This window comes from Sinocyclocheilus rhinocerous, unplaced genomic scaffold, assembly GCF_001515625.1.
Source record: "Sinocyclocheilus rhinocerous isolate Xijiao unplaced genomic scaffold, SAMN03320098_v1.1 scaffold2147, whole genome shotgun sequence".
Lineage (NCBI taxonomy): Eukaryota > Metazoa > Chordata > Actinopteri > Cypriniformes > Cyprinidae > Sinocyclocheilus > Sinocyclocheilus rhinocerous.
In genome coordinates, this window is record NW_015624558.1 from 17,354 (window position 1) to 30,421 (window position 13,068).

Genomic DNA, 13,068 nt, shown 5'->3' on the forward strand with positions numbered 1-13,068 from the left:
CGGCTTTGAACGATTTGGAGAGTCAGTGATTAATAACCCATTCATAACTACAGCATTTTGCTTAGTTGCTGAATGAATGAATGAATGAATGAATGACGAGACGCCTGGCTCATTAAGACAGCGACTTGCCGCCACCTATTGGTTTTATTTTTAAATCTACAAGTATCACTTTGATTTGCACTTAATTAATAATACACTTAATGGAATGTTAAGAATATGACATAAAACATGACATACAATTAATAAGAATAGAAAATGTTTGCCTCTATAAAGGTAAAAAATGCACCTGTAAATCAATTTAAGGGGGCAAATATTGTCCTTTAATAGAAAAGGCATGACTGCGGTCTAAGTGGAAGAGAGGGGGAACGCAGAAGAATGCCCCAGGGGGTACGCCGCTGTAAAAAGTTTGAGAACCACTGCTCTACATGATCCCAGTCGAGGAATAAGGGTCTTATCTAGCGAAACAATCGAAGCGCTTATCTAGCAAAACAAACAATAAAAAAATAAAAATGTATATACTTTTTAACCACAAATGCTCATCTTGCATTAGCTCTGCAATGTGCGTCCACAAAGAATTACGTAGTTACGTTGAAAAGTTTATGTGTGACGTAGGCAGTATCGAAGTAGTACCGAACTCCATCTAAATGTTCTCCTCCAACTCCGAAATCGTCCAACATCGTTGTTTTACCTTTTTTTTGTAAAAGGTGTTTGATTTAGTCTTTGTGCGTTCACTTTATAAACACTGGGTCGGTACTTCCGCCTACTTCACGCGTGACCTTTCTAATGTGACTACGTAATGCGTGAAGTTGACATGAACATCTTGGATGACATGGGGGTGAGTAAATTATCAGGAAATTTTTATTCTGGAAGTGAACTAATCCTTTAACTTCCTGTCCCCCTTAAATCCCAAAGCAATTCCATTGGTTCAGACAAATTTTATGCGCTATTATATAGGCGCATTATTATATGCACTATAAATATTTTTACCCTGTATTCATGAAAATGTTAATGCCTTTTGAATGACATATTATATACATGTATCATGTTATATTACAGAAGCTAAAAAATGGTCAAATTAAAAATGTCGCTTTCTTAGTATTTTCAGTTAGCAAGCAAATTAGTTAGTCTCCTAGCTCAAGATAGCACATTTAAACAGGCTTTGAGGAAGGGGGATAGGATTCTCCTCTGGATCGTATATTGTAGGGCGTAGAGAAGAGAAATACTGTATATTTTAAAAAGCGTTATATCTGCTAAAAGTGAACAAACTTTACAAAAAATACAACATCCTATACTGTAGATGGCTTTAAAGCTAATAAATGCCACAAAACTCCAATATTCATGGGATCTTAAAGCCAGTACTGGAAACATTTGTAATAACAAAGGTTTGAAGATCATGGACAAATGAAAACGTACTGAAATATAATAAATTATTTAATCTTTTTGATATTTAATGTTTGTATTATTCCAAGGGTGGTCTGCATTTGCCCTGGTTCTGACATTACATTAGTGCTGTTTTAGACGTGTGTTCAAAACTGTAACAGAAATGTGTTTTCTTTTTGTTCTTTATTGTTCTAAAATTCTTTAGAATTATGGCTTGTTGTTTCAACCCTGTATTTGTTTTCAAAGTTGAATTTGTTTCACTTGGCAACTATTGAAGCAGGTATAAAGTGAAATGAAACTCTTGAGCTATGCTGAATGCTGGACAAAAGTCCAGTCTCATTCTGGCCAACATGCAGCTCTTTATTCAGTGTTGATTTCAATAATCAAAGAAATTCAAACCTATAATCAGTTATATATTTTATTTCATTTTTTTCTAAACATTTACCATTCACAGTAAATAGTTAAACAGCTTAATAGATTATTTCATTTCATATGTCTTGAATAATTGTAAAATGTATGTAAAACATGTATTTAATAATCTAATTTCATCTAATCAAGACACTGATGTGTGATATAGAGGTCAGACAGGTCTGTGCTACTATAGTCTCAGCCTCAGACATCACGCCCACGGACCGTTGGCTAAACGTCTGATGCATATGGGACACAAAAGTGGAAACACTTCAGGAGTGTCGAAGTCGTCATCGGATTGGATGAATTCTACAGGATTTCCGGGAGACGTGCGTGTCGCGTTCTTTAACGTTCCGTCTGGAAACAAAGATACCGTGGCGCCAAACCCCCTCACGAAAGAAGGGGCGCTTATCAGGATCAACTAAATGCTGGAGTTTCAAAAGTATGTGAAATATTTAAAGTTCGCGGCATAGAATCTTTGGTTGTTTTGTCGGTCAAACGGCCTCATGGGCGGGCCTTGGCCAATGAAAGCTGCCATGGATTCCAGACCTTCAGCCGTCAGTCTGAAGGTCTGGCTACGCGAGACTAGTGCTACTATAACTCAACAGATGACCAGAGGGTGTAAATGCCCATCAGAAATGACTCTTCATAAGTGCATGAGTTTGAGTCAGATCTTCATCCATACAACCTCTGGGGGAGCTGTCTATCTGTGGAGCCAACCTATAGCAACACATTAAAGGCCTAAAGTCAGTGACATTGTCTTTACACATACTATTTACTATAGACTAATGGAGTTAATGTCCTACATACCCTGAAATTATATTTGTTTCGTGTTCCCTTTAGTACGAGTCTCATAGTAATACAGTAGCTTCCCATTTTTATATTTTACAGATAAGTAAAATCACCCATTCAGGCCAAAATTTGCACTGGAAATGAACAGACCTCCTCCATGCCAAACTGAGGGCCTGGAACATTATTTTGGCCATCATTCTAAATGGAAGAATAAATTCTAAGTCTGGCACAAACACGAACGAGTATTACTTTTCAGGAACTGGAACTTCTTATCAGGATGGCAAGGAAGCAAGTCAAGCAGTTTAACATACTAGAAAGACAAAACATCAAATACCTTTTTCTCCAGGAATGCTAAGAATGAGCAGAGACGGCAGCCAGAATCTGTGGAACTGATGGTCTGTCCACAGGGCTTTTACACCGGTAGGAAAATATCACTTTACCACCCTGGTCCAGACCAAAATCACCACCCATCTGAGAGAGACAGAGGGAGAGGGCTTTTAATCCATTTTCAAGAGTCCTAGACTGCAGGGAGACAAATGTTTATTCTATCACTGAGTATTATGCAATGTTTGGAGTTTGTTTTTATGGATTTGGCACATTCCACAAATAGCATGAATCTCTTAAAACCATTTTTCTCCTCATTCAACAAATCGTCATTCAGAAAATCCTGATGGTTTACCTCAGGATGTCAAACGAAGTACTATATCAGCTGTTTTTTTCTTTCTATTGATTTTACACGAGCTTTATAATTTCTTCAACCTTTGGGATTAAATGCATTATCTAAATGCAGCTTAGATCATAATGTTTTTTTTTTGTTTTGTTTTTATCTAAATGCAGTTTAAGCCCTGATTTATGTGAATGCATTTTCTGGCAATAAATGTTACATAGACAAAATGTAAAGAAACTATATCAGAATTATTTACCTAGCTACTTGTCTTGGCCATGCTGTAGAAAGGGTTCAAATGATGTTATTTCTTAGCTGTGACAATTTTAAAGAATGTAATATTTTTTAACAGGGTAAAATCATACAGTAGCAGGCAGTAGGACACTTATGTTTTTGTTAGTTAAGATTTAATAATTAAAAACAGCTTTTTAAAACAATGAATTGAATATTTATTTGACACAGGTGAGAAGGTAAACACCTTTGGGCCAAAATCGGACAACAAAGTATATCCTATTTGTGGAAAGATACATTAATATGTCTCAATTCTACTGTATAACTAGACCAAGCCTGCAAAATACAGTTTTGTTGTGTGATCTGAGCTGAAGTGAAATGTATGATGCTATCATTGTGTAACTGGCCCTATATGCAGTCTGACATTCTTCTTTTTACTGCCCTTATGTCAGAAAATCTGGGTAATAACAAACTCATGGAAAGAAATGCAACTCATTTCCCAAGTCAGAGTTTTATTCATTTGTTCTGTGTGTGATATTTGGAATAAGGATAATGGAGTGTCACCTGAAAGAGATCATCGAGGAACTGAGGTGGCACATCGGGTAACTGTCGGTTCATCACCAGAATTTCAGAGTAGTGGAGCATTAACTTAAACTTCATCACCTTGCTGACAGATGAACCCAGACCACACCTGTGACCCGTCATAAACAGACCAATCAGCACACATCTACACATATGATCAGTATTAAACTACTGTCACGGTCAAGTATATGGAGTCTTATTAATTTGACATTAATTTGTTCCCTCATTTTAGTTATTTGTGGAAAAAATAATAAATTGTGGTTATTAATTATTTTTTGACTGATTGATTGATTGCATGTCATGTGGGGCTCAATTGCAACATAATTCAGACAATTATGAACAAAATAAGACATACCAGCAAGATAATTACATTTATATTTTATACTGAGGAAAAATGTCTTAAATGCTTAATAAGAGAATATTTTTTTAAGCCATTAACATTAATGACCTTATATGGAAGACCATTTCTGCCAATGAATGAAAAAAATAAACAAAGTAAAATAAAGAGTTAATGCGACTTCTTATTTCACAATTCTGACTTTCTTCTCAGAATTGCATAATATAAACTTGCAATTCTGACTTTTTTCTCAGAATTGCATAATATAAACTTGCAATTCTGACTTTTTTCTCAGAATTGAGAGATGTAAACTCGCAATTATGAGTTATACAGTCATAACTGCAAGATATAAACTCACAATTCTGACTTTTTTCTTAGAATTGTGTGATATAAATGCGCAATTGCGAGAAATAAAGTCAGAATTGCCATTTAAACTTTTTTTAAACTTTTTTCGCAATTCTGACATTTTTGCGCAATTTGCCATTTTTGCGAGTCCAATTCTGAGAAAAAGACGGCCTATTTTCTTAAAATTGCAAGTTTATATCTCAGAATTCTGACTTTATAACTTGCAATTGCATGTGAAAAAGTCAGAATTGCCATTTAAACTCTTTTTAAACTTTTCTCGCAATTCTGACATTTTTTCGCAATTTGCAATTTTAACATGCAATTGCAAGTTTATATCATACAATTCTAAAAGAAAAAGTCGGAGTTGTGAGATGTAAACTACTATTCAGTAGCTTCCATAACCTTAGGATTAAGCAAAGCATGGCTAATTATGTTTTTGCACAGTCGATAGTCCTCACCGCTCTCTCTGCATCCAACAGCATGTCAAATTCATAGCCTGTCTGATCAAGCCAGAATGTGGCCCCTTCAAGAGAACCGTACGAGACCACCAGCACCCGCAATGACTGGGCTTCCAGAAGCTTCTGTATGAGAAAGAGGCAGAAACAGAAAGTGTTGATGATTCTGTAAGGATAAAATAAACTCAGATGCTTTGATCTCCTGAGAAACAGACAATACACTGGCATCTTCAAGCTGTTATATTATTTCTTCTAAATTTCAATTTGTTGCCTCATTCAAAAACTTAACTGGAATTTCAATTTACAAAACAATGAACATTAACTGTATATAGAGATAAGTTTTATTACAGCTATAGGTCTGCTCTGACTTTAGTTTTCATCTCCTTTAATGGCAGGTTGTCTTACCTTGCCGTTCTTCAGCTCAGTCAGGTGGTCTCGTCATGGCTGTCATCCAAAATGCCGGAGCAACACAAGGAGGAGATTCTCTCCCTTCCCCAAGTACTGACCCAGAGACACATTCCTACAGGAGCACAGGAGAACCACAATGTACGCTGCAGTTCACACATGCCGTATCAATTTGTGAGCTGGAATTTGAACTGAAATAGCCACAATCCACAGGATATTACATTGAATTTGAATTGGAATTACAAGAAGAGGAATTTAGTGCAATTCAAATAAACATACATACATTATATTATATATACAGTATACATGCATTATATTATTTTCAACATTTCTAGAAATATTGCATTAAATACCGTTATATTATTTCTTCTAAATTTAAATTTGTTGCCTCATTCAAAAACTTAACTGGAATTTCAATTTACAAAACAATGAACATTAACTGTATATAGAGATAAGTTTTATTACAGCTATAACCTATGGGTTGTCCATTACAACAAAAAAATGCATGGTTAAATTTCAACCAGGTAACAAAGCAATCACTCTCACAAAGCACGACATGCTAGAAACTGATTTTAAGCTACTATCCAAAACCGGCAAAACAACTGTAAACCTCTAAACATTTAAAAACATCTTATAGACTTTGAATATACGGTATAACTCGATAAGTGAGACACTGATGTAATCACAGTCATAATGTAGAGTGATAAACTGTTGCAACTGCAGGCCTTCATTTTGTTTCAACAGACATACTCTGTCAGCAGTTCTGGATTGTGGCTTGCACTGAATATGGATAGTAATGATATTATGTGTTTATCTCACTCTTTAGTCTGGACGTGTATAAACTGTGTATCTGAGCTGAGCGTCTGGGCTGCAGGACACTGGGAAAGAACGGTGTCGCTCATTTGCATCTGAACATCCAGACGTCTCAAAAAACTATCCCACTCCACCTGTCAATCAAACAAACCTCCATTCAGCACACTAAACTACTCAAACACACTTCATATATTACCTACTAACATAAAAACATATTTGAAAACAAGCAATCTCTGGAGCCCCTAAGGGGACATGGTGATTGAAAAAATATGAGATAAGAGGAAAAAATATAATTTAATTGTTTTGCGTTCCTCCCAAGAAACTTTCCATTCTCTCGCAAAAGCACTGAAATACAGTTTTTCTTCCCAAGTCCCAACTCATATTATTTCCATTAAAAAATTGCTAAGTTTCTTGTGGGAATGCAAAATAATTTTGTGAGAGAATGCAAAAGAATTGTAATATAATTTTCTCTCATTGATTTTTTTTTTTTTTTTTAAATACCATGCTCATGTCCTGTTAGGAGCTTCATAGCAGTCACATGAGAAATTAAAACAAATTATATTGCTTACTTCCAGTTGTAGTAAGCCTTTGCAACTGCAGGCCTTCATTTTGTTTCAACAGACATACTCTGTCAGCAGTTCTGGATTGTGGCTTGCACTGAATATGGATAGTAATGATATTATGTGTTTATCTCACTCTTTAGTCTGGACGTGTATAAACTGTGTATCTGAGCTGAGCGTCTGGGCTGCAGGACACTGGGAAAGAACGGTGTCGCTCATTTGCATCTGAACATCCAGACGTCTCAAAAAACTATCCCACTCCACCTGTCAATCAAACAAACCTCCATTCAGCACACTAAACTACTCTAACACACTTCATATATTACCTACTAACATAAAAACATTAAAACAATATGTCATTTGAAAACAAGCTATCTGTGGAGCCCCTAAGGGGACATGGTGATTGAAAAAATATGAGATAAGAGGAAAAAATATAATTTAATTGTTTTGCGTTCCTCCCAAGAAACTCTCGCAAATCTCGCAAAAGCACTGAAATACAGTTTTTCTTCCCAAGTCCCAACTCATATTATTTCCATAAAAAAATTGCTAAGTTTCTTGTGGGAATGCAAAATAATTTTGTGAGAGAATGCAAAAGAATTGTAATATAATTTTCTCTCATTGATTTTTTTTTTTTTTTTTAAATACCATGCTCATGTCCTGTTAGGAGCTTCATAGCAGTCACATGAGCGTGAGGCACCCTGAGCGACATAGATTCCTAATGAACGAGTAAATATAAGTAAAGAGTTAACTAGAATAATCAAATGTCAGAATAATTAGAGACCGACAAACAACCAATTTGCCTTTCAGCCTAAATTCGAGGTCATACTAAAATGGAGTCAGATTAGATAATAAAATGGAGTCAGATTTGAGTTAAACCTAAATTGAATAACTCTGCGCGCTGAGAAGACTGAACACGCAAGTAACCTTCATCCACCACTGGATACCTTCCTTGGGCCAAGTGCGTGGACCTTACAAAGTTGATTCAAAGAACACAGCGATGCTGACTTTGGAACATTTGCTACAAAAAAGCAGCACAACATTTTGCCTTGCCAAGTCGACAAGTTTTCGAAAGATATTTTCCAAGCAACTGTCCAGAATCAGAAATGGCTGAGGTCTGCTCTGACTTTAGTTTTCATCTCCTTTAATGGCAGGTTGTCTTACCTTGCCGTTCTTCAGCTCAGTCAGGTGGTCTCGTCATGGCTGTCATCCAAAATGCCGGAGCAACACAAGGAGGAGATTCTCTCCCTTCCCCAAGTACTGACCCAGAGACACATTCCTACAGGAGCACAGGAGAACCACAATGTACGCTGCAGTTCACACATGCCGTATCAATTTGTGAGCTGGAATTTGAACTGAAATAGCCACAATCCACAGGATATTACATTGAATTTGAATTGGAATTACAAGAAGAGGAATTTAGTGCAATTCAAATAAACATACATACATTATATTATATATACAGTATACATGCATTATATTATTTTCAACATTTCTAGAAATATTGCATTAAATACCCTGTTATATTATTTCTTCTAAATTTCAATTTGTTGCCTCATTCAAAAACTTAACTGGAATTTCAATTTACAAAACAATGAACATTAACTGTATATAGAGATAAGTTTTATTACAGCTATAACCTATGGGTTGTCCATTACAACAAAAAAATGCATGGTTAAATTTCAACCAGGTAACAAAGCAATCACTCTCACAAAGCACGACATGCTAGAAACTGATTTTAAGCTACTATCCAAAACCGGCAAAACAACTGTAAACCTCTAAACATTTAAAAACATCTTATAGACTTTGAATATACGGTATAACTCGATAAGTGAGACACTGATGTAATCACAGTCATAATGTAGAGTGATAAACTGTTGCAACTGCAGGCCTTCATTTTGTTTCAACAGACATACTCTGTCAGCAGTTCTGGATTGTGGCTTGCACTGAATATGGATAGTAATGATATTATGTGTTTATCTCACTCTTTAGTCTGGACGTGTATAAACTGTGTATCTGAGCTGAGCGTCTGGGCTGCAGGACACTGGGAAAGAACGGTGTCGCTCATTTGCATCTGAACATCCAGACGTCTCAAAAAACTATCCCACTCCACCTGTCAATCAAACAAACCTCCATTCAGCACACTAAACTACTCTAACACACTTCATATATTACCTACTAACATAAAAACATTAAAACAATATGTCATTTGAAAACAAGCTATCTGTGGAGCCCCTAAGGGGACATGGTGATTGAAAAAATATGAGATAAGAGGAAAAAATATAATTTAATTGTTTTGCGTTCCTCCCAAGAAACTTTCCATTCTCTCGCAAAAGCACTGAAATACAGTTTTTCTTCCCAAGTCCCAACTCATATTATTTCCATAAAAAAATTGCTAAGTTTCTTGTGGGAATGCAAAATAATTTTGTGAGAGAATGCAAAAGAATTGTAATATAATTTTCTCTCATCGATTTTTTTTTTTTTTTTTTTAAATACCATGCTCATGTCCTGTTAGGAGTTTCATAGCAGTCACATTAAAAATTAAAACAAATGATATTGCTTACTTCCAGTTGTAGTAAGCCTTCAACATTATCTCGAACATCAGTGTTTCTGTTAAATTGGGAATCAAATAACAGTATTATCATCAATATACTAACATCACATTTGGTATTCAGTATGTTATGGATAAAGTACAGGCAAAAATGTAGATTTTTATTTTTATGTTTTTTTCATTTTTTTAATAATTACCAACTGACTATACATTATTTACATATGTGACTGTTTATTACATTGCTACTTACCAAATAAAAAATTTCATTTTTGCCTGGTACGACATCATTCAAACAGTTTATTATGCAAAATATTAGACCACTGAATGCCACAACCAACAACAATCAACTATTCCAAAGAATAGTTCCATACTCACTGAAAAAACTGTTCCCATAAATTTTCTGCTTCCTTTTGGTTTTTCACACCCAGACTGAAAGAAAACATATCCATGTCATGGAATGTTTATCATTTTGTAGCACAACAAAATTATTCAAATACGCACCATGGCAATGTTTAAAGGGATAGTTCACCCAAAAATGAAAATTCTGTCATTAATTACTCACCCTCGTGTTGTTCCAAACCCGTAAGACCTTCGTTCATCTTCGGAACACAATTTAAGATATTTTTGATGGAATCTGAGAGCTGTCTGACGCTGCATAGACAGCAACACAACTGAAATGTTCCCAAATTCAGAAACGTAGTAAGGACATCGGTAAAATAATCCATGTGACATCATACGTCCAGCGGATATTCTCCAAAATGGCGCTACAGGGTGGAGGAGACGAATTGTTGAATAAAGTCGTAATTTTTTTTTCTTTCGCGCACAAAAAGTATTCTCGTAGTTTCGTATAATTACGGATGAACCCCTGATGTCACATGGATTATTTTACCGATGTCCTTACTATGTTTCTGGACTTGGGAACATTTCAGTTGCGTTGCTGTCTATGCAGGGTCAGACAGCTCTCAGATTCCATCAAAAATATCTTAATTTGTGTTCCGAAGATGAACGAAGGTCTTACGGGTTTGAACCGACATGAGGGTGAGTAATAATGACAGAATTTTTGGGTGAACTAACCCTTTAAAGATAAATATACACACCTGTTAAAGAACTTGGCACCAGCTGACATCAGACCAAATAAAGGACGAATTTTCTTATCGACAATTTCTTGCAAAGAACCACCTAAACAAAGGCAGTAAATGCAAAACAGAAACATTTTTCATACACTCGGATTTTGAACCCTACATACATAAATACATAACACATACATTTGCGCACCAACAAGAGGTACAATCGCAGATTGTTTAGGATACCTTTGGCGACGTCCTTTTCTACATTTTCTAAAGATTTTGTACCAAATCTGATCAGTTCTTTCAAAGCCTCTATGAGTGTGTCTAGGCCCACTTCAGTAGCCATGCTGATTGATCGCTGAGCTTACAGTGAGTTACTCACACTGCACTGATCACCTGTCATCAGCAGACCAGATGATCTGGCGATTACGGAAACTAAACGGTGATTGGTTAAGCCTCAAATGCGCTGTGAAAAGTAACAGGCACCACGTGTCATCACCTCAGCTTTTTCAGCAGCAGCACGTTTGGGCAATAATAATTCACTTCTGAATAATGACAGTTAGAAACTTGAATAGAAATTGAATTGAAAATACACAGTGACTAATTTAAATAATAAAAAAGGTTACTTTGACTCGTTACATCTGACCAGTAAGTGACAGCTTCCGGGACGTCGTCTAGTGGCTCACTGTAGTACTGCATACTACAAGCCGGCTTGTCTATCCTGTTCAGTAAATATAGTAAAAATTAAAATATATAGAATAAATAAATAAATAATAATAAATACATTTATTTCTATATTTTTTTATTTTTGGTACACAAAAAAGGAGCTCAAAAGGGGATTCAAATACAACAACAGTGGTTTCATTCAACTGCTTTTATTGACTGTGGCTGTTCCACAGATTTTCCACTTTCAAGTTTTTTTGTGCGTTAAAGAACTCGCCTTTATTTTCCCTCATGGAAAATAGCCACAGTTTTTCTTAATTATTTTTCACAGGAAAATAAAGGAAATAAGTCTTTGCCAAAAAGCACCAACCATGACATGAAGAAGAAAACTGAAAATCTACTTAAAATGGACCCTTAAGATCAAATAAAATCAAAGATGCATAAGATTAACGAAATATAAGACTTTTTTTGCTTTAAGTCAACTATAGATTGAGGCGCAACTGTTCCCAATGTTTAAGGTCTCATGAACACCTCCAGAATCTGAGCGCACAATATTCAGTTGAGCCATTAAATAGAGACAACAAAAATGATAAAGAAGCCAGTGTGGACAGTGAACATGGCAATATTAACAACTTCTCTTTCAAACAAACAAAAACATTTGCAAACATATTTCCCCACTGTGTTCAAGTATTCAGAAAGGAACTCAGAGCTGAAGAACACTGCTTAATAAACTCTTCAAAGGACATCTCCGCAACAAGTCACCGATTTGATTCTAAAACCAAAAAGGTCCATGAAAAGCAACTGATGAATAATAACTTAATAAAGATTTTCAATTAGATTCCGCTACATTTTCCCCTGTTTTTTTCCTAACTCAGATTATGCTTGCAATTGCTGAACTTTAGTGACATAATAAAGGGCAACCCAAATTTATATTTAATTTAAAATTTAAATAAAGAGTCAACTCTCTTCTCCATATTTGTGGAAATATAAAAGCTAAAATCAAAGAGAATTTGTTCTGATATTCGATATGTAAAAACCATGTAAAAGTGAGGACTGTGAGCAAAGATGCCCTGAGTAGAGACGGCCCTTTGTGTTTTGAATATATTGATGGTATTTCAAGTTCAGGATTTCTTGGGACAGTGCGAAGACGAGTCTGTGTTAAGAACTTCAATCATGGTCCTCGTTAACTGGAACGTCTCTGAAACCGATGGGAGGTTCTGGTACCAACTCGGCAAACTAGTTACAGAGAGAGAAAGAATAAAGTGTTAGTGGTTTTCGAATATGAGCATTCATGGGATGCTTGCCTAGGACTCAAAACAAGGACTCAATACATTAAAGTTGTACCTCTTTAAGTTCATCCAACTCTTGACGGTCTTGCTGAAGCGATCAGGGCTGGCTGTAGTCATGGCCTCGAAATCAAACAGCTGGTAGACAAACCAGAAAGAGTAAAGTATTACAATAGACACTTATAAAGTGTCATGTGTCTCGTTAAATCATTGATGTCGTTACCTTTCCAGATGGGATTCGGCCCAGCACCTCTTTCCCGCTGGCCATCAGAGCTCCCATGACCACAGAGTACGCCACAACACTGAAAGAATAACAGCGATTTAAAAAAGCTCAAGAAACATAAATTAAACACGGTTTAATAAAAAAATCTGCCGTCACTGAAAACTTAATGTTGCTTAATCCGTATGTTCAAGAAACTGACTATGAGTGTTAAAAAAGACAAATGTGCAATTATTTAATTCACTTTTTAAAAATACAGTTCAAAACAACCAAATTATAAATTCATGCATTTTGAAATACTTGTTTAAATAG

At 35.7% G+C, this 13,068-nt stretch overlaps 2 protein-coding genes and 2 long non-coding RNA genes across 4 annotated transcripts; all 4 read right to left on the reverse strand.

Moving 5' to 3' along the window:
* Positions 1-2,356: 2,356 nt before the first annotated feature.
* Positions 2,357-4,231, reverse strand: LOC107742850 (uncharacterized). Its single transcript, XR_001640347.1, has 3 exons — positions 4,040-4,231; positions 2,915-3,051; positions 2,357-2,508 (listed from the first exon to the last, which is right to left on the reverse strand). It is a non-coding gene; the product is annotated as an uncharacterized LOC107742850 (long non-coding RNA).
* Positions 4,232-5,609: 1,378 nt separating this feature from the next.
* On the reverse strand, positions 5,610-6,998 carry LOC107742853 (uncharacterized). The gene is made up of 3 exons (XR_001640348.1): positions 6,982-6,998; positions 6,419-6,546; positions 5,610-5,714 (listed from the first exon to the last, which is right to left on the reverse strand). It is a non-coding gene; the product is annotated as an uncharacterized LOC107742853 (long non-coding RNA).
* A 106-nt stretch (positions 6,999-7,104) lies between these two features.
* LOC107742854 (uncharacterized) lies at positions 7,105-10,949 on the reverse strand. Its single transcript, XM_016555931.1, has 7 exons — positions 10,831-10,949; positions 10,618-10,699; positions 9,896-9,949; positions 9,534-9,579; positions 8,955-9,082; positions 8,134-8,248; positions 7,105-7,236 (listed from the first exon to the last, which is right to left on the reverse strand). The coding sequence occupies exons 1-7, from the start codon at positions 10,931-10,933 to the stop codon at positions 7,105-7,107; spliced, it is 660 nt and encodes a 219-aa protein (XP_016411417.1). The 5' UTR covers positions 10,934-10,949.
* A 478-nt stretch (positions 10,950-11,427) lies between these two features.
* Positions 11,428-12,835, reverse strand: LOC107742866 (tetratricopeptide repeat protein 13-like). The gene is made up of 3 exons (XM_016555942.1): positions 12,760-12,835; positions 12,595-12,674; positions 11,428-12,486 (listed from the first exon to the last, which is right to left on the reverse strand). Exons 1-3 carry the CDS (start codon positions 12,814-12,816, stop codon positions 12,372-12,374), a joined length of 252 nt encoding a protein of 83 aa, XP_016411428.1. The 5' UTR covers positions 12,817-12,835; the 3' UTR covers positions 11,428-12,371.
* Positions 12,836-13,068: the final 233 nt, after the last annotated feature.

Coding starts and splice junctions, on each gene's coding strand:
- LOC107742866 (XM_016555942.1), bottom strand. CDS start 12,816: ATGGGAGCTCTGATGGCCAGCGGGAAAGAGGTGCTGGGCCGAATCCCA. Junction 12,675..12,759: donor GCCGAATCCCATCTGGAAAG/GTAACGACATCA, acceptor TTTGTCTACCAG/CTGTTTGATTTCGAGGCCAT. Junction 12,487..12,594: donor AGTTGGATGAACTTAAAGAG/GTACAACTTTAA, acceptor CTCTGTAACTAG/TTTGCCGAGTTGGTACCAGA.